A 25,467-nucleotide genomic window follows, 5' to 3' on the forward strand; every position below is an offset into this window, starting at 1 on the left:
TCCCCTCCCTGTCGCCGTTCCTGTCCCCATCCCCGTCCCCGTCCCCGTCCCCGTCCCTATCCCTATCCCTATCCCTATCCCTATCCCTATCCCTATCCCTATCCCTATCCCTATCCCTATCCCTATCCCTATCCCTATCCCTATCCCTATCCCTATCCCTGTCCCCACTGCTGTCCCATCCCTCCCTGTCCCTTCTCCATCCCCATCCCCGTCCCCATCCCCATCCCCGTCCCCATCCCCATCCCCGTCCCCGTTCCCCTCCCTGTCCCTGTCGCCATCCCCGTTCCCGTTCCCATCCCTGTCCCCTCCCTGTCCCGGTGCCCGTCCCCGCGCCCCGCCCGCCCCTCTGCCGCCCCCTGCCGTCGGGCGGGCGCACAGAGCGCGGCTCGGAGCGGAGCGCTGCGCACGGAGCGCGGCTCGGAGCGCACAGAGCGCGGCTCGGAGCGCTGCCGCCGGCGCATCGCACAGCCCGCTCCCGGCCCCGCCGCAGCCCCCCGCCCGGCCAGATGATGAACTTTCTGCGGCGCAGGCTCTCGGACAGCAGCTTCATCGCCAACCTGCCCAATGGCTACATGACCGACCTGCAGCGCCCGGAGCCGCAGCAGCCTCCGCCGCCGCCGCCTTCCGCGGGCTCCTCGGGCCCCGCCTCGGGCTCTCCGGCCTCGGAGCGCCGGCAGCCGCCGCAGCCCGCGGCCCCGCAGCAGCAGCAGCCGCCGCCGCCGCAGCAATCCGCGGGCAGCAGCTTCTTCAGCTCGCTCTCCAACGCCGTGAAGCAGACGGCGGCCTCGGCCGGGCTGGTGGACGCGTCCGCCGCCGTCTCCGCGGCCGTCGGCAGAAAGTTCAAGCTGCTCCTGGTCATCGACGAGCCGCACACGGACTGGTAGGTGCCCCCCCTGCGTGCCCCTCCGCGCCCTCATCATCATCATCATCATCACCATCCTCATGCTTCTCCGTCCCCATCCTCCCCGCGGTCCCTCCGCGGCAGGTGCGGGCTCAGCCGGCCCCGCTGAGGGGCTGCAGCCTCACGGACTGGAAGACGGAGCAAAAAATAAACCCCAAAACCCAGAGAGCCCTGGAGCTCCCTGCTAGCTGTGAAATGTGTTTCCCATCGCTACACTAAATAAAACACACACAGCGCCCTGAGCGAGCATGTCCTTTGCTCTGTGGCGAAGCACGGAGCCCGTGTGTAGAGGCAGGTTGGTTTTCGGTGTCCTGGGCACGGATTTCTGTGTGGTCGTGGCGTTGCCGGTGTTAATTCGTGTTTAAGAGCCGGTTCGTTTCCGCGCAGCCCCCGCTGCTCCTGTGGCGTTCGGGTGAAGGTCTCTCAGGATGCCGGGCACCAGCCCTCGCTTCTGCCCCTGGCTCCGCGAATTCGTGCCCTGGGGTTCATTAACCCAACCGGTTTTGTTTGTTCGGCTCCCACTGAAATGGGATGAGCATGAAAAATGTGAGATTTGCCAAGCGTGGGACTTGGCCGTGAGCGTGCCTGGTACCAGCAGGAGAGGTTATGGCTGTTCCAGACCTGTTCGTCCCTGCTGGATGCTGTGCTCTAGGGGAAGGACACGTTCCTATCAGTCCCTCGCTGACGGGTGTTTGCACATGGAGCTGACAATCGTCTCATTCGCTGTTGCTAATTACGGTGCAGAAGGTCTTAGCAGCGCCTTAAAATAATACGGAGTAAAACAAGTCTGTTTTTGTAAGGCTGAGATCATCCGGTAATGGATTGTGGGTTTAGGGTTTTATCTTCCACGTCTCGAATTTGCAGCCTCGCTGTCTGGATGGGCTCGTGCAGTGCTGTGATCTGATCCAGTTTGCTTTAAAACCTTCCTTTAATAAAATACTGGAAACGAAAATTTAAGCCTTCAACTAGAGCAGATTGGGTATTTACGTTAGGATAACATTACCTATTACATTTTTCCAGGCTTTTTCTTCTGTCTGGTTTTGTGGTTGGTTGTGTGTAGGAGGTGGTGGTTTTCTCCTTTTTTTTTTTTTTCCTTTTTTTTTTTTTTTCCTTTTTGAAAAAACAAGGTGGTTGTATCAGCCAGACTGAGGCAGCCTCTGTAGCTACGTCATGGAGATGCATCCATGGACACTGCTCCCTGCCTCGCAGGAACATCTATTTATTTCATATTCTGCCGTGCACAGCTCTCTGCCTGATACATTTAATAACTGCATTTCTTCCCGAGGTTTCTTTCTGGGAGATTTTGCTTTGCTTTTCTTTGCTTTGCCAGTCTGAGTGAGCACGGTTTTGCACACATGATTTTACATCCTTGATCAATGCACCCTGAATTAACACAATCTCTTGATTGGGGCAGAGCTTTGAAAGCCCTGCTTGGGGAGTTCCCCCAAGGGCACTCCAGGTAGGAGCCTCACAGATCTGCACAAGGTTACTCCTCATGCCTGCTTGCTTTTGCCTTTTTTTTTTTTTTTTTTTTTTTCTCCTCCTCATAGTATGTGACATGGATACACAGTAGTTCTAGAAAAAAGAGTTTGTTGTGGCACTGGCTCTTTCCCAGAAACTGGTCATTTTGTAGCGGAAGATTTTAAAATACATTTTGAAAAACTACGTATCTGACCCTTGTGAGTCCCTCCAACTCCATAGATGTGTGAATTCTGGTAATTCACGCAGAAGAGTTCATTCCAGGTATGGATCTCTGTGTAGGCATGCATTGATCTTCTGGGGTACCTGACTCCAACATGGAATACGGATTGTGATTTGGACAAGGAAAAGAAAGGCTGGGAGAGGCAGCACATGAGTGCCAGTGGCTGCTGGCACCCCTGGGCTGTGCTGCAAGGGGAGGTTGGCAGAGCTCTGTCATGTGATGCTGTGAGCAAACGCCGTCAATAACAGCAGAGACAGCACCACAGCATCTCTGAGAGCCTCCCGAAGCCCTCCCAGCTGCTGGGCTCTGATCCTGACGGGAGGATCAGAGCTTGGCCCTTGTTTTTGTGGTGTTATGAGCTGTGCTGTGTTTGTTTGCCTTAAACTGAAAATGTGTCTATTGCTTGTGGATGGCAGTTTGAATGGAAATCAAAGGATTTCTGTCTGTGTCACACTGAAACCTTACTAGTTCAGTATCCTCTCTTCAGCAAGGCCCAGAGGAAACCTAAACCTTTTTCTGTCAGCAAAGGATATTCCCTCTTACCACTGGCATAAAGGGACGTTTTGTTTCCAACATATTTTATTTCTGTGAAAGGTTGGCTCACGCATCAAGTCTAAGATTTGGTGACCCAACGTTGTTGTTGTTGTTGCTCATGGGATCATTTGGGATATTCTGCCTAGAACCAAATCCCAGTTGTTGCTTGCATTTTATAATCCTTTTCTCAGTGACATCTTTCCCTCAGTTTCTTGCTCTAAGAGGTTTGTCCTTTTGCAAGTTTTGCAATTCTCCGTTTCAATAACTTCACTTTTATGGCACGGGACAGGGGAAAACCATATAGATATGGTTTATCTATACTAATTTGTATATTTTTTACCATTTTCCTGACTTCTTAAGGGATGAGTAAATGCAGTTGTGCCAAGGCACTCTCCTTCCTCAGTCCAGGGTGTGTTAGAGCTGTCAAGGATGATTCTTTTCCTACAGCTCCTTTGGAGTCTTCCATCCACACTTAGTGGTTGTGCTTCTCCTGAGGATAGGGCTGTAAAGAAAGCTGAATCAAAGATTTTCCACCAGCCTTAGTGGCAAGTGAAGGGAGAAACTGAGCACAGGGTAAAGGCTGTAATCAATAAATCTATGGCAAGCGGTCTTGGCTGGTTCTGGTTCTCATGGAAGACTTTCTCCTGGTCACTTTGGACAATAAATGACCCTCTGGCCCACAGGTGGAAGCAAAGAGCCAGAATTCATTTCCCCCAGGTAACTGAGAATTTCCCTGTCGTTCCAGAGCGGCACCATGAGGAAGAGGTGGCCTGGAGTGCAAACCCTTCCAGTGGACCAGTCATTTATATAAATTCACACCCAGGCATTGGAAAAGCTGATTTTATTTCCAGGGCTGTTCTTTATACATTTGGATGTCCTTTCCACCTGCAGCTGCACATTGAGCAGACACTTCCAATATCTTGACCTCCAGACCCCTGTGGTGAGTCCCACACCTGGAGGATGGGTTTGGGATGCAGTGGGAATGTGTCTGGTGCACAGATGCCCCACGGATCTGCTGGGGAGGGCAGAGCTTCAGGAACCACTTGTGAGTTTTAGTGGTGATGGGATGTGACAGATTTCCATGGGTGTTTCACAGCTTGGAGGATCTTTGTTGATATTTTACAAAAACCGAGGAGTGAAATAATTCACTCAAGGTCATCCAAGCGACTGCTGACAGAGCTAAATTAAACCTAGACAGCTTGCTTCAGCTTCTCTTTTAATTCTGCATTAAGTGTCCAAAATTTCCAGCTAGACAGGTTTATTTTAAAATATGTGTTTGATTTCCTCAGGAAACAACCATTTTGTTCTGTACACAAGAAGTCCTGAATATTCCGTGCTGAACAAGCAGCTGATGAGAGGCCATACATCTGTGGCAAAGGGCCAAGGGGCTATGTATATATTATTATCTTTATTAAAAACTTACGTGTAAGACTCAGAGAGCTGCTTCAATATTGAAAACTGATCGTCACTTAGTGTGTCTTGTCTTTTAAAGCTTGAATATGAGACTTGTTGGCAGCAGCAGTGAAATTATAAAAAGAACAAAGCTGGGAAATTTCCTTCTTGTGTTTTTTTCAAGTGCAAATCTGGTTGCAAGTATCAGTATCTTTTTTTTTTTTTTTAGCAGACAATTACGCATTTCACTTCATGTTTACTGCCTGAGTAGTTACTCAGCTTGTGACAGGCTCCAAAGATAAACCCCAAATGGCTGGGACAAATGTTAAATGAAGAGAAAACTTTCTGGTTTAAAAATTACCCAGTCATTTACGGGCCAGCATTGCTCATCAGAAACATTTTTAATATGAGCACTGTTGTGGTAGTGCAGGAAAGCACTGCTTGGTGACACAAAAATCCCATGAAGTGAGCAGCAGGAGCTTCTTAGGGTTTGATTTTTGGTTTGGGGTTTTATTTCGTCCACTGGAAGGTGGAAACCAGTTTCAATTAAAACCGTGTGTGCTGTTGTTTTTTGTAACTACCAAACGTGCACGAACACGCTGCAATGACAATTTCACTGCAGTTCTTCTGTTCATTAGGGATGGCTCAATTGTGCATAACTAATTAGCAGTTCCTAACTCCAATTGGCCCAGAATTCTCATGTTTTCGGTTGTAACGTGTTGATTCATTAGCTGCAGCTTTCATTTCATTCACTGTGAGCCTTCAGTGAGCGAGTTTTCCAAATTTAGAAGGTGTCGCTTGATTTTAATAATGCATAAATGAGGGCACCTGCTCTGCCAGAGCACTTTCCAGTCCTTTGGGATGACTCTGGGGGAGGAAAATGTCCCTGCAGCCCCCTGGTGTGGCACAGCTCACTGCTACCAGCAGAAAATCCAGAGCCAGATGGGAAATGGGGAAGGAAACCCAATCTGGGACAAGTGTGGAGCTGGTGGAGGGGGTTGAAAGGAGTCCTTGGCACTAAGGCTGAGGGTGGGATGTGTTTGGAGGCAAATCCAGCAGTGTTGTAGAGGAGGAAGGAGGTTTTTGAAGGGTCTCTGCTCTCAAGACTATGACCAAATGTGGAGTGTAAGGAAAAGATAATTTTATCAATATGTATATTTTATATGGGAAGAAAAGCATATCCTAAATCACCTTCATGAATTTAAAATGCCCTTTGCAACAAGGATATTAAGGGAAAACAACCTTGCTTTTGGTATAACACTGTGATATTTCAAGGAGGCAAGAGGTTCCTTAAAACCTCTGAAAGTGAGCAGGAGCAAAAAAGGCTTGACTTTGGTTTCTCTCTAATTTTCACTTTGTATAAAAATTCTGCCTTTCAAAATTATCTTTGTGAGACATTTCAGTGTAACTCGAGTTGTGGCCTTTGGAGTGGGCTCCCAGCCCTCCAAAAAGAAGCTGGCAAGCAGCTCTTGCATGAGGCCAGTGCGTGCTTCTTCCAAGCAGGTAATTGGAAATTAGATCAGCCCTGCTTCCCAGCACGGCCTGCAGCTCCCAGCTCTGCATTAAGGGCTCTCTGCCTCCGCAATCCCAATAAAAACACAATTAAAGGAGGGATGCAGGCACAAACAGCCCATCTCTGCAGGCTGGGAGGGCTCACGCAGGAAACCACGAGGGTTTCTGCACTTCCATCCTGAGCTCTGAGTCCACAGCCCCTGCATGAGGTGTTTCAAGGGGTAAAGTAGAGCTCATGGGACCTTGACGTGTTTTAAATGTTCGTTCCACACTGGGCTGGAGGAGCAGGGTGTGCAGCTGAGCTACCTGAAGTACGGAAGGTGTTAAATCTGAATTTGTGTGTACAACAGCTTCACCCAAGCCGTGTTTTGTGTTTCATTTCAAAGTGTGGAAGGTGTTAAATCTGAATTTGTGCGTACAGCAGCCTCACCCAAGCCGTGTTCCCTGTCTCCCCTCCCAACAGCCAGCTGGTGCAGCACCAGACAAGGTCTGTGCTGGTATTTTAAGACGATCTCAGAAAGAGAATTGCTGATTTTTTTTTTCTGTTTATCCACAGTTCTGTCGTGTGTAATACTTGCTTATGTTGGTATAAATAGCCAAACTCAGTATGTGAGAGAGATTACCTTTTTGACAAGATAGAAAATGAGGACCGAATCTCTCAAACACTTTTTCCTCCATGCTCTGTGTGTTGCTCCATCTAAACAAGCTCTTGCAGGCTCTAATGTTATTTTAGGCGGCTGAGTGTAAATGAGATGCTGGCCACAAATTTGGGCAGATTCTGGTGTCACCCCCATCCCATCCCATCCCATCCCATCCCATCCCATCCCAGTCCCCGTGCTCAAGATCCAACTGGTTTTGATGTTTTGTTTTTTGTTTTTTTTGGTTTTGGGTGGCGTGTGTGATTTTTCGTGTTTGTTTGTTTGTTTAAATTTTTCCCCTATCTTTAGGGACAATAGAAATGCCTCTGAAGCCTGAATGAAAGCGGTAGTAACACCTTTAGGTGGATGGGTAGTATTAGAGAAAAAAAGTTTGCCGATGTTTTCTCCTAAAGTTTGCCTTCAAATAAAGGAAATAGAAAAATTGGCAAGGAAATAATGAATTTCAGGGAGGTACATTTCAAAGTAATGAGACTGAACGGAGAGATGAAAGGAATAACACATTTCTTGTTAGACTATGGAATGATGTAAAATAAGAAATTCCACTTACAGCCTATTCAGAATTTGATAATGGCTTGCCAGTAGCAAATTGTGACCTGTTGAAATAAGAAAGGCATGGAACAAAAGGGTATAAAAACTGTAATATTAGATGTTTTATTATTCGTCTTGCAGAAGTGTGGGTAGGGGACTTCCTGGTTTATATGGATGGGTTTTGCCACTGCGTAAACACTGCAGGACACTGGACATTTTTGCTGGAAGCAAGTTTCCCCAAAAGGTTGATGCTAAATATTCCCACAGGATTTTCTGAAAGTAGTGACTTCATTTTATGCAGTTTTAGCACCCAGTTCTTAATAGCACCTTGTGAGTGACCCACAAAATACCATATCCAACATCACATAATTATATCCCATTAGGAATGCTTTCTACTACAGAAATTTGTTTTAATACCACCAAAATAATTGACATTTGGGTGGGGTTGTACATTTTTAAATAAGGTACACTGCAGTCTGCATTTAAAGATGTGATAAGACTCCACTGAAAATCCGTGTTTGAGTATAAATTTGTTTTGGAGGAAGGGACTAACGAATGCAGGCAGCCAGGCTTGGATACAGAACCTCCACAGAAGGAATTTGGACCTGCTTGGCTGAACACAGCAGCAAAGGGTAATTACAGGCAGGTGGACAAATTGTCAAGAATGGGAAAGAGTAAATTGGCAGAGAAAGCAATGTTGTAGACAAGAAAAAGTGAAGCCATAAATGATGATGTAAAATGTTACCTTCGGTAATGACACTGCTTCCAGAGAGGAGCCAGCTTACCTTGTGGAGTGACAAAAATGTGCAGTGAGGTGATAAAACTTCCCAGACACCATGGGTGGGAGGGCAGCCTCAGCCCCGGGTCTGGAATGAAAACTCCTTGCTTGGTTGCACTGCTCCTGCTAATTAACCTGCTTTATCTGTGCCTAGTCATAGCCGCCCTCCCAGGGACAGCTCCGTGCTCTCAGCTGGCAAGGACAGCTGCAGGCTGCTTCAGGTTTGGGCAAAAAGTGCAAAGATTTGGTCCTTTTTTCTGGCCCCACAGGTCATCCCTCCCTGGCTGACACACAAATGTGAATGAACAGATTCCCAGCACACAGCTGGTGTGATGCCTGGTTGGGCTACCTAGGAACAGTGCTCAGACAGAATTAAAGGAATAAAAAGCTGTTATTTTATTGAAGGGCCTTCAGGTACATTTTGGGCAGAAAAAGCCCCCCAAGGGCTTCCAGGGTGTAGAGGATTTCCTGTTTTATATGGATGGGGTTTGCGTAAACCATTGTGTAAACACTGCAGGACATTGGAAAAGCCATTTTTGTTGGAAGCAAAGAATGTTTCCCCAAAAGATTGATGCTAAATATTCCCACAGGGTTTTCTAAAAGTAGTGACTTGATTTTATGCAGTTTTAATACCCAGAATGAGAAGAATAAAACATCTAATATTACAGTTTTTATACCCTTTTGTTCCATGCCTTTCTTATTTCAACAGGTCACAATTTGCTACTGGCAAGCCATTATCAAATTCTGAGTAGGTTGCAAGTGGAGTTTCTTACTTTACGTGGTTCCATAGTCTACCAAGAAATTTGTTATTCCTTTCATCTCTCACTTCAGTCTTGTTACTTTGAAATGTACCTCCCTGAAATTCATTATCTTCTTCCTTTCCTTTACTTCCAGCAAAAATGGCTTGGACCAAGAATGGAAAATGGTCATGGGTTTCACACTTTGATCAGTTTGGTCCATTTGCACATTGGGGGTTCATCTTCCAATTACAGTTTCAGGTAATGAAGTCATTCACCCCAAGATTGCTGCCCCCAAGTCACTTTTGTTTCCATCTCTCAGGCCTGAGGCAGTGAGGTGTCCTTGATTGCCAGGTCTGGAGAGGAATTGTTGTGTGTGACCAGAATGGGAGAGCAGCAGCTCACACTGTGTGTGGAGTTTGGAGTTATACACTAAAGAACTGCGGGAGTACAAATAAATGAGAAATATAAAAGCTGAAATCCCAAGGCATCAGGTGGCTGGGATAGAATCCTTCTTCATGCTTTTCAAGCTGAAGTGATGGAAGGGTTTAATTCAGAGGACATTGAATTTAGTTAATCCTGGTTTACCTGCAGACTCCAGGTATCTCTGGCAGTGCAGGGGAATGCTGAGGGATGTGATCCTGCTGGGATCCTGCCCACCCATCACCTGCTGCCAGGGCACAGCTGCTTCCTCCTGGAATTCAGATGGAGGTGGGATTCATTTTGTTCACTCCAGCTCTGTGTGTTCACAGCTCTGCGCCTGACCTCACGCTTGTTCTCTTTGGCCTCATTTCTTCTTTATTCCTTCTGATTTCTTACTAATAAAACTGATCATAATTCCACTGAAACGGCCCAGATTTAGGGGATTAACTCCAATATGAGATCGGTCACAATCTCTTAAATCTCACATTTGCTCAGGAAAACCAGAATGGTTCCAGAGGGGAAGATTCCACATTATTTCACTACCTCTCACTTATTTCAGTGGTTTCTTTTGCACCGAAGATCATTTCCAATGGAAGCTTTCTATGTATACACACACTTCGGCATTGAGAAAGCCTTAAAAAATGTCCAAGGCTTCTAAATTAATATTAGAAAAGCCATCACGTCAAATTTGTGCTTCGGAAAGGGTGATAAAAAGGTTTAATCACAAAATATGAAAAATACATCCAATTCCATTGAGTGGCAATATGGTTTCTTAGTGTGCTGAGAGTGCAGAACTTGTTTTACTCAAGAGTTGTTCTTGACACTTTTAATGAGGAAAAATTACTTATGAACAGATAACCAAAAGTAATTTTCCTGAGTCTTGGGTGGCTGTTCCATGCACTAAATATCAATAAATGACAAGATTGTTTGTGATAGGCCTTTTAGAATGTGTCTGTGTGGATGTAGTCATGTCTACCTGTATGCAGCGGGTTTTTTTTGGGTTTTTTTTTGAAGAATTTATAGGAATTTTCACAGGTGGATGTTGTCCAGACAGAAAGTAGCTCATGGCTGGAATAAAAGGAAGCTCCTCCATGGTGCCAGTGAAAAGTCACTCAGCTCTTTTGAACGCAGGTCTGATGAGCACCCATTTTGTGGGTTACAATGCAGAAGTTATGGGATTTAGGGAGTCACGATTTGTGTCAGGCTGTTCTCTGCCTCAATTCTTTCAGCTGGACCCATGTTCTAGGATTTTTTGTGCTGATTCAGTTTCTTACTAAGGAAGAAATGTCTGATGTGAACTCAGTGTACACGAGGGGAAGATAACTTCCCTGGCAGTAGAAATACATGGGAGAAGTCAAGGGAGACACTAAGATAAAATATAACTAGTGCACATGAAGGTGTTAGGAAAATTAATCCACAAGTACCAGAGAGTTATGTCCAAAAAGGAGACAGAGGAGTCCTTTTTCTTTATACAAATAAAGGGAGAGGCCATGGGACATTCCCCCTGGTGTCTCTCAGTTTTTCAGAGGACGCAGCCTCCTTTTTATCCTAATTTCCCGGCCACATTTCCCTCTCTCTTTCTCCATTGGCTGAGGTACTTGAGAGGTACAGACTTCCCGAAATGCCTAAGACTTAAGATTCCCCTTTTAGTCTATAACACCCCTAATTTTTAATTCTTAAGGGATTTATGGGTTTTTCCCATTGTAGCTTTCATCTTTCAATATTCAGTTTCATTTACAAACAAACCTATAGTTTGTTTCTAAAGGCAAGTATCTTCTTTTCCATTCATTAATCAGTAGAATCCTTCCCATTGTTTCTTTTATCTTTCAGTGCTAGTTTTATCTACCAGCAGACCCAGGGCTTGTTTGTAAAGACAAATCTTGTCATTCCTCTCAGAGGTTTACATTATTTCTACTCAAATCTCTTCCACTGGGTTGGTGAGGGTCTCACAGCACTTTTCTGTTAAGTCTTGCAGCTGTTTTATTCTTTCATTTGCTAGAAGGCCTTTCCAAAAAATCAGGCAGCTATTGGGGGTTATTATTAAATGGAGTTATTGCTTGGTGGGTTTCTTTTTTGTTTTCTTTTTTTTTTTTTTTTTTTTCCTCCCTGAATATTGTGGCTCATTATAAATGTCTTTTTCAGCTCCCAGATCCTTGGCTGTTGGGCTATGCACTGATGACAAATCAGCTCCTAAGTGGCCTTTAGAGTAAAACACACCTGCACAGTAAAAGGAGATGACAGAGTGTGATTGTTATTGTCCAAATCCCTCGGTGATTATGTCCCTGTATTTCAGGAACGGCTCTCTGGAAGGCTTTAAATGTCGAATAAACGCACCAGGTGCTGCTGGCCTGAAATCCAGGCTCTGTATGACTTTAAGTGGTAACAATAGGATTAAATCTCAATTTTCTGGTTTGCTGGGCTTGTCACTGGGCTGATGGAGGCTTTCCCTGAACGTTTGCTAGTCAATTCTTAGCCGGGTGATCTAGAACAGTGAATTTGTGACGCTTTCTGTGGGGCAGAATTCTAGGAGTGGTTCCAGCCTTTGGAAAAACACACGGCAAACTGCTCTCTGTCTGTCTGTCAAGATGGGATGAAGACTCCATGCATGTAACTCTTTAAAAAACACTAGGTTTAAAGGTTTAAAGGTTTTAAGGTTTAAAGCACGACTTCATTTCAAGGATTGTTTCCGACTGGGAATTTTCAACTGGGTGTTTGAAAGGAAGCAAATCTAATTGGGACCAAGAAAAACATTTATTTTTGAGGGATGAACAGTAGTTCTAAAAGTCACTTGCACATTTCTTTAATTAATTGTGTCTTAGAGCAGTTTCTTTGATAGATGACTGATATTCTCTAGATCTAGACACTGGGCTCCTCAAGATAAGAACAGAGTATTTTCACTTTGAGGACTTTAGCAAATAACTTTCATGTTGGAAAAGAGGATTATGTGTAATAGAAAAATCAGAGTTAATGATGTTAATCAGCAAAAGTAGCTCGTTGTAAAGTATCAAAGTCCCCATCTCTACTGCACCAGGGCTGGAGTGGTGTGCTGCTAATCTCATTAACACACACAGCTAATTTCATCTGGGGCAAGAGGCAGCTTAATCTGCACATGTGTAAAAGCGTGTGCACATCTCTGTCTGCACTAATCTAGGAGCATTTTCTGTCCGAGGCATACAATTATTCTGCATAATGAGGACAAATTCCTGTTTTGTCTGAAACATTGCCTGGAAGCTCAGGGTAAAAACCCGTGGCTGCAGGACCAGCAGAAGTTCTGTACATCTGTAAATGGAAAATAAATTGATTATAAACAGCTCTGATCAGATAGTTAAAATTATAAATATTCAGTCATCTTTAATACCCTCCCCAAAATTATTTCTGTTTAGATTCCAGTGTGCAGGACCTGCCTGTGCAGATTCTTCTATTGTATCCAGATGGAATTAGGTTTTTTTCTGTCCAAACTCAAACTGATGCCCAGTTACTGCCATTTACAGTTCTCTTTGTCAGCTGTCCCCACTAACGCTGCTGCTCATTTCAAGGTCAGTGTGCAGTCACTTAGCCACATTGAAACAAAATAGAGCAGACTTCAAGAACTATTTAAAAGTTGAAATTTTTACTTAAAAAGAACATTTCAGAACTTGTTTTGCTTAAACCAATCATTACGGAAACCTTTTGGAAAGGGTGAAGAGGAAAAATCCGAGTGTATGAAGTTCTCATGGCATTGTCATTTTTTATTATAAACCTCTAATCTGGCCCTTGTTGTTGAAACTAAAATTGGACATTTAGGGTGAAATTACTGTGGAGGCTTGGAAGTGGCAGTGAAAGGCATGAAATAGTGATTAGGCATGTTCTGATCACAATTCCTGTGTTTATTTACTTGTGTATTGTTTCCACATGAGCAGTGAAGTATCTGAATGTGACAGCAATGACGTTTTTGGGGAAATAATGTGCTGTGGTGAGTCATGACATTTCTACTTGCTGTTCCTTTTTGTAGGAGCTGTTTCAAGATGCTTGTTGATTTTTCTGAGGAATTGATTCCTGACTTTAATCTGTCAGACTTCATTTCAAATAGGCAAAAGTTATGACATTGAGTTACTACGACAAAAAAGGTGATACTCTGCTGATAAATTTCTAGCTTAAGCTGCAATCTGGTGTAAATACCTCCATGAAACCAGGAATTCGAGGCTTTTCCAAGCAAATAAAAGTAATCAGTGGAGTGCAGCTCCAGCACAGCTCTGTGACCAGGAGAGCTTCATTCCGTGATCTCTGTGACATTTTCCAGTTCCCCTTCCAACAAGCCGTTAACAACCACCCCTCCAAACCAGCCCCAGAGGGTGGGAGAGCAGCAGTCCACCAGGAATTATCACCTGGGAAATTCTCTTCCCGCTTACCTTTTGTTTTTCTGGAGTCATCTTACAGAAAAAGTTGGAAGATAAAGGAAAATTTAGACTTTCACAACAGGACTTCATAACAGAAGGAAGAGTGACATAATTCTTATAGTGCAGCTCAAGAAGTTGCCAAAAAAGTAAAATACTTGCTTTTGTTCAAACACATTTTCTCAAAAGTACCTGCCTGATTTCTGCATAAAGTATCCTTGTAGCTAATGGAGACATTGTTAAAAAATCCCCTCTCCAATACTTTGGTGGGATAAATATGTGTTCAGTTTATACCTTTTTCACTTGGAGGAATTTTCCATCCATTTATAGCATCTCTTTGGGGAAAAGAAAAATCAGATGATTGGAGCTTGCAATTCCCTCGTGGCTCAGCCACTGAGAGATCACCTTACTGGAATTTCTTTGTGTTGGGATAAAGGGGGTCACAGTCTCCTATTTCTTTGTGTTGGAATAATGGGATTACATTCTCCTATTTCTGTAGCCTTCCAAGAGCCTTTTATGAAGAGCATGATTAAATGCAAATGATGGTTCCACCAAAAAGGCACAAGGCACTGGAAATTGAGAGTAGGAAATTGGCTGTTTGCTCTGCTCCCCTCCCTCCCTCAGTTCTGTTGGATGTATGAGTTTATAGCAGAGCCAAGTTGCTCCTAATCCAGAAGTTTCCAGAAGTTTTGGGTTTGCTTTTCCCTCCTCATCTCTTCCCCTCTCCCATTCTTGTTTATTCCTTTGGTCATTCAGCTCTCACTGATTAGAAAATCTCAGCTTGTAAAGGGCTGCAAGCAATTGTCCTTGCTCAAGCTGCAATAATGGATTTGAAAATTCTCATGACTGGTTATTAAAAGACCCATTTCATCACAGACACATTGAATTACATTCAGTACCTGAACAGATTATTGCTTAGCCATACATTTAAATTACAGGATCAAATGTCATAATTCAGAGTTCTTTCCTTGCGCTCTTGCTGTCTGGATGAAATTACCTTTTCCTCTTGCTGTTCCTCCTTAACAGAATTTATCAAAGGTAAAACACCAGCGCTCTTAATTCATTGGAATATTTACTTGTAAGAATCTCTTACTACCACACATTCATGTTGCTCTTTATCCCAATATCTACTCCTTCCTCAAAGCCCAGCTGACTTTCCAGATTCCCTGTGATGATCCTGGTGTTTAAAAAGATTCAAGATAAGGCAAGATGTGTAGAGTACTTAAATTTAAATGTTGGTTCAGTGCACTAACAACATCTTGTAGTCTCAGTAGCAAAGCAGACTTGGGTAGCAATTTGGTGCCCATAATTGGATAGCACAAGTCAGAAATAAATTGCTTTAATATCCAATATTCCAAGCTGATTTTTAGTGAGTTATGAGTACACTGGAGGAACACTGGAGCCACATTTTCATAGGGGAGCATTTGAAATGTGCAGCAACTTCTTCCAATTCTTGGTGCCATTTTCTCGTAGACATTTTTAGCATTCCAGCAGTTCAGCTTTTGAGAAGACAGATTGAGCAAGTCCTAAATTTTTCGAGTATGTTGCAGGATGCTGCTAGAGAAGGAACGTCCATTAATAAGCTCAAATTTTTCATCTGACTCCGGATTGTGATTAAAGACAGAATTATATGGAAGAACTAACAACACTCAGAAACAACTGCTTATATTTTGCTGTTAAGGCCAAGAATTACTGGAGAAGCAAATCCTCGTGGCAGGCTGGGGAATGCAGAGAAAATCTCATTCACCTTGTCAGGATTGGCAGGCCTTTCCTGAACCTGTGATTTGTTTGCTTGAATTGCAGGGCACAGAGTTACAAATTGCAAAATAAATCAAGAGGAGGGTGAAATTGAGAGTTGGACAGCTTTGACTTAAGGCTCCAGTTCTGCAAGGATGAGCAGAGTTGGGACAGAAGATAAATTGGCTCTTGGTCAGGTGTTGATCCAGAAAATTACTTAGAAACACCACAACTTATTGCTAATCAGTACAGGAATTGCAGGCAAGCCCACATTTGCCTTTTTGGTTTTCAGTTTTCTTACAAGTCAGCAGTGCTTTTGGTGATGACATTTAGGGAACTCCCTAAATTTTCGATTTTTAAAAAATATTTAGCAATATGGATTTATCATATGAGTAAGAAATTCCATCAAATGAAGCAAATGGATTTAAATCCAAGCTGATCCAAGCTGTGCCCGATTCCCACCTTGTCACCAGCCCAGAGCTCTGACGCTTCCAGTCCTTCCTTGGATACCTCCAGGATGCACCAAGGTTGACTTTTGTTGCCTATTTTTGGAAGATTAAAGATTTGTGGAACGCAGTGACATTGTACAAAGCGGTGGGATTTAAAATAAACGCAAGGAACAGTTTTCCTGCGTTGAATTATGATTTATCGCTATTTCTTTGCTGCTTTTCAGGCACATCCAGAATGAGCAGCAAAACATATTTATCCCCACGGGCATCTAGCAAACATAGAATTAAATACATAAATGCTAACATAGAATTTTCAGTGAAGTAATTATAAACTGGCTTCAGTCTTGTGTTCCATATGTTAACCAGCTTGAAATACTAAAGGTTTTGGGTGGCAAACAGCATTTTTTGTTCATTTGACTTTTACAAATGTTTTTTTCATTTTTTTTTTTAGTGATTATGATATAATTCGTGCAATTCTGAACCTTGCCTTCGGAGTTTTTTTTCTTTCACTTGGCTTATAATTTGGAAAGCATTTCAGGGAAGGAGGCTTTGACCTCCTGGCAGCTGATGGAGTGCAAAGACTAAACCTCGTCCATTGTAGCAAACCATTGGAACAGATTTGCCACATTTCTGAAACAGAAGCTTTTATCCAAAGGAACTGTAAGTTCAGAGTTTGGATCTGTCTCCTGAATTCCCAGGGCTGGTAAGGATTTTGAGATAAATATAAAATTATGCTTATTCGGATTGTGTTAAAAAACAACTTGAGTCCAAGGCAAATACTTTGTAGTTTAAATAAATATAGCTGTTTGGATAAATTAACGGGCATGGAAGCGTACACTAATTTTTTATGATGATGGATTTTGTTTCATCCTTGGATTCCAGCAAAAACCTGAGCAGAGATGCCGGGGGGAAAGGGGAGGGCGGTGGCATCAACCACGGAACAGAGACAGGGATGCTCGTACAAATTCCTGATTCAGACGTCAAAACGCCGGCGGTTCGGCCCTGAAAGGAAGAATCTCTCATCACAGAGACGTCTGTGAGCTTGGAGAGAAAATCCCTGGCGGGGGGAGAGGCAGAGCCGTGACTCAGCTGCAGCTCCTGCCTCACGGGGCCGGGGGCGGCCGCTGCTGCTGCTGCTGCTGCTCCTTCTGCTGTTTCTTCTCCTTCTTCTTCTTCTGCTGTTTCTCCTTCTTCTGCTGCTTCTTCTCCTTTTTCTGCTGCTTGTCCTTCTGCTGCTGCTTCTTCTCCTTCTTCTGATTCTGCTTCTCCTTCTTCTGATTCTGCTTCTCCTTCTTCTTCTTCTGCTCCTTCTCCTGCTTCTCCTTCTTCTGCTGCTGCTTCTCCTTCTTCTGCTCCTTCTGCTGCTTCTCCTTCTTCTGCTCCTTCTCCTGCTTCTCCTTCTTCTGCTGCTGCTTCTCCTTCTTCTGCTCCTTCTGCTGCTTCTCCTTCTTCTGCTGCTTCTGATTTTGCTACTGCTGATGATGATAGTGATGCTGCTGCTGCTGTTGCTGCTGATGCTGATGGTGTTGCCCTGGTCCCCCACAGCCATCCGGGAATGCTCACACATAGGAGAGGCTTCAGCCTGAGAGTACAAAATTATTGTCCTACAGACAGCACATTCCTAGAGTAAAGCAGACAGGCAGGAAGGTGGAAAAGAGAATGGAACAGCAAAATCTTTATGTGGGACACCTCCATCCTCTGGGACACCTCCATCCTCTGCAAACGCCGTGTGTTTATCACATTTCCAGTGCAAAGTGTGGCCGTGCTTTTCAGCAGGGGTTTATGTTTGTTTTTGTTTTTTTTTAATTCAGAAGAAACTGATTGAATAAAGACTCATTTCTTTATGCTAAGATAGCTTACATTGCTGTAAAAGCTGTCAGAGGCTTTATTGAAACTGGTTTTCATTGAAAGGCTAAAGATGATAGGCAGCTGTCAGAATCTGCAGGAGATGGAGAGTGGAGGGAGGTCAGGGCTGCTTGTGTTTTTGGGAGGACACAGCAAAGGTTCAGGCTCTGTATTGCTGTGTCACTGGGAATGAAAGGAAGAGGAAAAAACATCTATTTCCCATGTTCCTTGGTGTGGCAACTCTTAGCTCTTGTTCCATTGATTCCTGGCTCTCTGTTCTCATTTGTGCTGGTTTTCAAGTTTAGAGCTGAGTCCCTGCTTGGACAGAATGACAAAAATTGAGATTATTTCCTGACTTGTCGCACTGTTTGGAAGTCCTTGAGGGTTTGTGTGTGTGCTCTCATTCTCCTCCAGGGGATCTGTTCCTGTGGCACCTGTGTTACAGCTCCACCACAGACATCCAACCTGGCAAATCCAGTCCTTCCTACCCAGCGTCAGCACCCTATCAGGTGGACTTGACCGTGTGGGTATCGAGTGCTGAAGTCGAATGTCACTGACCAAATCCAGTTCAAAACCAACTCAGACACCAGCCCAAGTCCCAATTTTCTGCATTACACCCATGCATGACATGGCAATTGTACCCATTTATCGGGTGATAAACTGACATTACCTTTTTCAATTTGCAGACTGGTGAAAAAGTGGTGAGTTGTTGCTTTAATAAAGTTCCCCTTCTCTCTTCACTCACCGGCAACTTTTTTACCTCTTAAAATGTTTTTCTTCATTGAATACCTGTAAATTATGGGGCTAATTATAGTGGTTTGAACACACCTTGGTGGTGTTGGCATTCTAAACCATGTTTTGTAGAGATTAAGCACGCAGCAAAGATCTGAGGTTTCAAGATTAAGTTAATCTGATGGGCTTTTAGTTATTTTAAAACGTGCCAGTTGAGAAGACATTTTGGGAAGTTTGGGATGCGATCCTGAAAGATTTAGGGGATTACAGCCTCATTTCATCTACTGTACAAGTGTTTAAATCTTATCTAACCAATTATTCTTGCTCTTTTTCCCCTAAACTCCTTTGGCAAACCAACAGAACATTCCCCATGCTCCCTACCCTTTCCTGAGGTAAACAATTCATCAATTGCCTCTCAGCTGATTGTGGAGCCCTTTTCCCAATCAATTGCCTTCAGGAGCTCTTGGGTGCAGTGAGATGTTTAACCATGAGAGAACGGGCCAGAATATTTATGAGCAACTTGGATTCCAAATCAATTTTCAGTGGGAAATTATTTGGACAGGTTCTGCTGGCTGGTGAGATGAAGCTTTTTGTTTCTGGGTCCATTTTAGATAAACAAGTGGCAGCAGAGGGCTGGTTTGAGGGAATGTTTTATTGCGGCCAGGGAGATCAGGATTTTAGATTTAGTTCTTGTCAGTAACAGTGACAACATGAAAGCACAAATTGCAGAAAATTATTTTGGGCTGAATAATCACAGATTTGTTTCATTTCAGATTGGAAGGGCAGGCATTAAGAAATTCCCCACTGTTTACTGATTGAAAACCTTGAGAACTTCTGTTCTTTCCTTTGGATTTTCTTTACATTGTCTTTAGATTGACAATTTTATGGATTTTTCCCTCACTTTTCCAAGTGGCATACAGGTTTCCACCTTGGCAAGATCATCTTGCTGAGTAAACCATGTTTTCTGCTCAATTATTCGTAGGCATTTTAAATTTTCATATTTACAATTTCAGAATCTGGTTTTACTTTTTCCAACTCTGCAGTGAGAGAAGTTTTGCTCGATGCGTCATCCACTGCACTGCACCTGCTCACGTGTTCTAAAGCTTATTTTTGCATAATTGAGGTAATGTCATTAATGGAAAGCAGGTTGAAAAGAGGGTTTTAAGCATATGTAAATGTTTACTGTCTGCAAAATAAAGAACCTGTACCACAAGGCAGAATAACAGGCTCCTTGTATCTGAGTCAGAGTGATTTTTATAAGGTAACTTCTTTATCTAAATTGATTTATTTGAAGAAGGGAAAATAATAACCAAAAAAATGAAATATTTAAGTTTAGTTTCTTTTTGCTCATAAATCTCTCCAAATATTTGGAAATTTCTGCAGGTGGAGTGTGCAAACTTAATGCCTTGGTACGTGGGGTTTTTTTGTAATAAAATTCTGTGAGTTAAGGCCTTCTGGTAATTCTGGAATGTACTAATAGTGCCAGAGAGTGACCTCAGAGGCATCCTCAAAGTGTCTGGGATGAACTACTCATCTATAAATTAAACAAAATCTAATTTAGGGGTGGAAATCACTTTAAATACTGTGAGTAATGAAGATAACATGCTGAATGTTCTGCTCTGATTAATTTATGTGTTCCTGTGAAGAATCCCTTCTACCTCAGCTGAGCCATTCCCTTCAGCACCCCTGATTTTGTTTGCTGTGATCCCAGAAACCTCCAGAGAACTGAACCACTTTGGAGGCTTCAGCCAGAGCTGAGAGTCACCCCATGGAGCTGCCAGCTGCAAGGAATGCAAAGTGAGATCAGTGAGGAAGGGAGGAATTTATTTGGTTTGTGCCGTTGAAAAAGATATTTATCTATAGCTGAATGAATATGATATGATATGATATGATATGATAATAATATATTGGAATATTAATGTAATGTGATATAATACAATATAATACAATAAAAGTACTACAATATGATATAATATGATATATATGTGATATGATATGATATGATATATGATATTAATTATACCATTTACTCCTGAGCCATGTGTGCCCATTGAGATGGGGATGGGCGTGGGCAGGGCTCGGTGCCCCCCAGTCTGGAGCTCCCACCCTTCCCTCCCAGTTCCCCCAGTGCCTCTCCAGTTGGGGCTGTGCTGCCAGCAGAGCTGCTCTCTAATTCCAATCCACATCTGCAGAAGCCAGGGAGCCAGCAAGGACTGCCAACACCACTAGGTTGTACTTGACCAACCACACTGCTGGGGAGTGCATAAAATGATTTTGTAAATTATTTAGCAGGGAGTAGAAGTGGGGAAGTCGAAGAGAGGACAGCAAAACCGTTTTCAGCTGTGCATTCTGTGGTGAATTTTGGCTCCTCTGAAATTGGTGAGCAAGGGCTGAGTGGTCACTGGAGATGGTGACTGCACCAGCTTGGCCCTCAGTGCATAATTCAGAGTTTTCACATCTTCAGGTAAAGGTGACGACTCAGTTTTTCTCTCTGAAGTATCAAACCCTGCATTTTTAGTGGGATTTCTGTCCAAGGCATAGCTTCAAACAGTAGATGGCTGTTATATCCTTGTTGCAGTCCATGCAAATTCTCCAATAATTCCCTTCTGTTAAAGAACAGCAATGAAAAAGAAGCTAAAATGGATTTATTTTTTTTTCTGGAGGTACCTTGTAATTTTGGCTTTGTTTGTCTTATCCTTTAAGGAATAGTGGCTCGACCAAAGCAAGACTGTTTGTTTGTGTGTGCTTAGGAAATCACAGCCGATCTGTGGAGGTTGTGACAGGAAGAGACTGGAACTGAGTCTTCTGAGGGAGTTCATGGTTGCTCTGTGAGAAACTCTGTCTTGAGAAGCTGTTGCTTCGAGAGGAAAATATGTTGTTTTTTCAGTGCTTTAAAATAAGTCTGAAAGGAGTTATTTCCAGCCTCCCCTAGCAATCTACTACATGACTACAGGCTAAAAACTGAATTCTGAATTCCCATTCCAGATCCTGCCCACTGGCACCAGCCCTTTAGCTTCACAAAGTGGTTTGCAAAGCACCTGCCAAGTTCTACCTTGGGAATAAAAGCTGCCAGTAACCTTTGTGTTCAGTGGATTTTCTGTGCATACAGAGATTTTTTGAGGCCATTTACCAGCTGCATTCCTGATGACTGAGTGGTTGTCCAAAGTTAGGTGAAGGAAATGCTAAGCATTTTTGAGAGGGACTGAAATATTGTTAATTTGGATTTTAAAAAAGCCTCTTTTCCTCCACTTTTTGGAAGCTGGGCAGCATAGAAAAGTATTGTTTGACACTCTAAAACTATTTATCTTCACTCTCCCATTCCAATTAGGTCTGGTTTTGTCTCAGTAGCTCACATTCCCTTTGGGGAATAAAATGTTATCTAAAATAAGCAAGTTCCATGCACTGACCTATATAACACATGCACGACTCTCACCAGCCTTGCAGGCAGTTTGTTGAAGAGTTCCAGCCTGGATCAAATCTCAGGTTGTTTGCTTTTACTGGCATCCTTAATTTTAATTTGCTTCCTACGCCATTGGAATGTGTGAAGGTGTGTGGAGGAGATGATTACGTAAAGGGCAGTGGCAGAAGAACAAACATCAGCAAATGCCTTTGCTTTTATACCCAAAAATCAAGCAGCAGTTTCCCCTGAAAGGGGAAAATTATAATGTTCCTCCAGAACAGGTTTGCAAAGAAAGCAAAGAGGCAAAAATAATGTCTACATCTGACACAATTTAGGATGGAGTTTCCTGTGTGGAAATTTTTCCTTTAATCCAGCATTTTTCCTTCTGTAAACAGTGTAAGTGCTTCAGATGCTACTGTAGAGTGTCACAAAGGCTCAAAATGCATGGAAAAATCACTGGCTGAGAAAAATACCAACACCTTGACTGACATTACTGATGCCATGAACCATTCCATCCGAGGAGAGACTCTGTGTGTGCAGAAGTCATCCTAAAGTTTTGACTGTGCACTGTTATCTTAGAGAGCTTCTGTGCATGCCTTAAAGGGCTGGAATCACCTCATGAGCTGGTTTTTTGGTTTAGTCAGAGGTTCTGGTGAGATGACACATCCCCAAACACCCACAGCAGCCCTGGAACCATCATGGGCTGATACTTCCTGAAATGAGTGCCGTCAAGAAAGTAGAGCCAGCAGTTTGTGATACTTAAACAGATCAGATTTATGAATTTCTCAGGTATTTCTGATGTTTTATTTCTCAGGTTCTGCTGCTCTTACCTTGTGTGTGCACTAGCCAAGATACAACAACATTAATTATTTTTTCACAAGACCAATTTTGACAGCAACATTTACCCCGGTGCCAAAAGGCTGTTCCTGCCTTTCTTTACTGCTTGTTCTGCTAATTAACGTCAGCATTTGATTGATAATGCATGTAATAATGCCCATGTTGTTTGTTTCAACTCCCAGCTTCTCTAAGCAAATGGAAAGTCTGCTGTCCTGTGCTATCCTTGGATTGTATTTCTTACAGCGCCTGGCAAAACAATCCCACATTTTCTTTAGGTTTGATGCCTTTTGGGGCTACCTAAAAACAGAGCCCAGACAGAATTAAGGGAATAAAAAGCTGTTCTATTTATTGTAGGGCCTTCAGATACATTTGGGGCAGACAAAGCCCCCCAGGGGCTGCACCCAAAAATGGACAATGGTCATGGGTTTCACACTTTGATCAGTTTGGTCCATTTGCACATTGGGGGTTCATCTCCTAATTACAGCTTCAGGTAATGAAGTCATTCACCCCAAGTTTGCTGCCCCCAAGTCACTTTTGTTTCCATCTCTCAGGCCTGAGGCAGTGAGGTGTCCTTGATTGCCAGGCCTGGAGAGGAATTGTTGTGTGTGACCAGAATGGGAGAGCAGCAGCTCACACTGTGTGTGGAGTTTGGAGTTACACACTAAAGAACTGCAGGAGTACAAATAAATGAGAAATATAAAAATTCAAATCCCAAAGCACCAGGTTTAGGATGAAAAAGGCTCCACATGATGTGCTGGATGGGGCCATCTGAGTCCCTGAAGTTATTTCCCTCCACCAGTAAAATCCCGAGGGTCCTTAGGGGTGTTCCTTGAAAATTTTTATCCTGTTGGGTGGTTTTTCCCTGGTGTGCTGCCACTAAAATCCTGGATTGGCTGAGCAGGTTTTGGGCAGGGTGTGCCAATGCCCCTGGCAGTGTCACCCAGTGGCACTGCCATCCCAGCTGTCCTTTGCTGTCACCTCTGTATTCCCCCTGGTTCTGCCAGGATCTTCATCTGCCCTGAACCCTGCCTGGCTCCTCCTGATTTAGAAATGGGATTTAGAAACGAGATTTAGAAATGTGTAAGGTTTTACCCATCTCCACAAAGGGGAAGGAGGGACCTCACTAAAAGCCTGGCTTCTGATCAACCCCTTCCCCCCTGCTATTGGCTTTAATTAATGGCTGTGGCATTCACAGAGTAATTTTAATAATGTGTGCAATAGGTGGAATTTAGGTGCCTTGGCATTGATTGCAGTTGATAACAGGGTTGAACACCCCAAAAATGAGCCTCCAGCTATGATAATTGTGTCAGTGTTGACAAGTCCCGTTTCTCTCCTGCCAACACCATGCTTTGTTGTATTACAGGAGAGCCAGCCCTCTGCAGTTTTTGGATTATTATTATTTGGATTTATCAGTTTGGATTTACTCTGGTGTGAGTAAAGCCATTCTCCATCTTCTGTAGTATGGTTATGATGCTCACTTGATTTGTAAAGGGGATGGTATTTACAAATGAGATCGGTTCTGGGGGTAAAAATGGAATTTAGAAAATTGCAAACTGTGCAGGTAAAGTTCAACACTTTATTACAGGATAGTGGGAATTATTCACCTCTGAGCTGTGTATTGGATTCCTGGGGCTGTGAGAGGATTCCTTTTTGATTTCTTTCAGAGGGAGGTGATGCTGGCACAAAATCCCCGTGCCATCCCCTCCTGCCCTGCTGCTTTCCCTGTGACTCAGATCAGGGATTTAAAAATAGCCTCCTTCAGGTATATTGCAGTAAATATACAAGGGGAAGAATACGGAGCATTAAATGATTGCTAAATGCCCATTTAGCAGTGACAATATTGAAATCGGGCAGTGCAGATCTCGGGAGGAAATTCGCATGGGCTCTTTTGAAGTTTCCTTCGGGAGATGGCTCAAAGCAATCAAGGCTTTCTGGTTTTGGGAGGGAAATCACCTCCCGTGATGATGCTGGCTAAATTCACAGGCAGGGCTTCTCTTCTGAGGCTGACACACAATAATTAGTGCAGGCTTTTTCTAGAGGTTATAATAGACCTGCTGTCTTAGGTACATGTGGAGAAAAGGGTCAAAAATGCGAGTTTTGAGCTGTTTTAGCTGACGCAGATTGCAACTCAGTGTTTATCCAGAGCTAAGGATGTTACAGACCTAGTATTTCAAGTTATTTTCTCATATAAAATTATTTCTATTTATTTTAAAGGTGAAATATCAGGTCCTCATATACTAGAGGCTTTTCTGAGAGGACAGCATCTTCCACTTTTAAGATACAGTATATTTGACAAGATTTGAATATATTTACGTGTTAATGACTTCTGACAGCCCGTGGAACAACCCAAACTTTGCATAAATGTTCTGTGTGTGTAACCACGGCCATGACCATTCGTATTGTGTGCTTCACATTGTACGAGATGCTGCGCCCTGGGTCTCACAGCTCCAAAAAAGCAATGAAGCCACTTGAAATCCAAACCTTGCTCTCAGAATGGACTGATATCGATTTTAGGCTCCACTTACTCCACTCCTGAAATTCCTAGAAGGATCTGGGGTGAAACTTTGGCATCCAGCACGCCTGGGCTGCAGGCTGGGTTCTGTCAGGGACCTGCTCAGTTTGCAAAAATTAGAAGTCAAAGCCACAACTCTGCTGCTCAAACACCCCGTGTTTGCAGATAAAAATACATTTGGAAACTCAGATTTGGATACTGAAGTTTAAAGAACTGTAGAATGCACTATGAAAGGAAAATGTGTAAGATTTTTGGCTTGTGCCTTTTGTTTTGTTCATGTGGGTTTTCTCTTTTTTGTTGGTTTGTTTTTATCTTTTGAGTGGATTTTTTTTTTTTGTCATGGAGTTTTTGGTTTTGTTGTCTGCTTTTTGGTTGGTTTTCTCTTTTCCCCTTGTATTCTTGTGTACTTTCTGAGG

The 25,467-nt window shown here is 43.3% G+C and overlaps 1 protein-coding gene across 1 annotated transcript in view; it reads left to right on the forward strand.

The window, feature by feature from the left end:
* The first annotated feature begins 411 nt into the window (after positions 1-411).
* The window catches only part of LOC120758363 (synapsin-2-like), an 80,538-nt gene continuing 55,482 nt past the window's right edge, over positions 412-25,467 (forward strand). The window contains exon 1 of the mRNA XM_040076534.2: positions 412-880. Within this exon, the coding sequence (XP_039932468.1) occupies positions 507-880 (374 nt within the window). The 5' untranslated portion in view covers positions 412-506. The remainder of the gene's footprint in view (positions 881-25,467) is intronic.

Source organism: Hirundo rustica, chromosome 12, assembly GCF_015227805.2.
Source record: "Hirundo rustica isolate bHirRus1 chromosome 12, bHirRus1.pri.v3, whole genome shotgun sequence".
Lineage (NCBI taxonomy): Eukaryota > Metazoa > Chordata > Aves > Passeriformes > Hirundinidae > Hirundo > Hirundo rustica.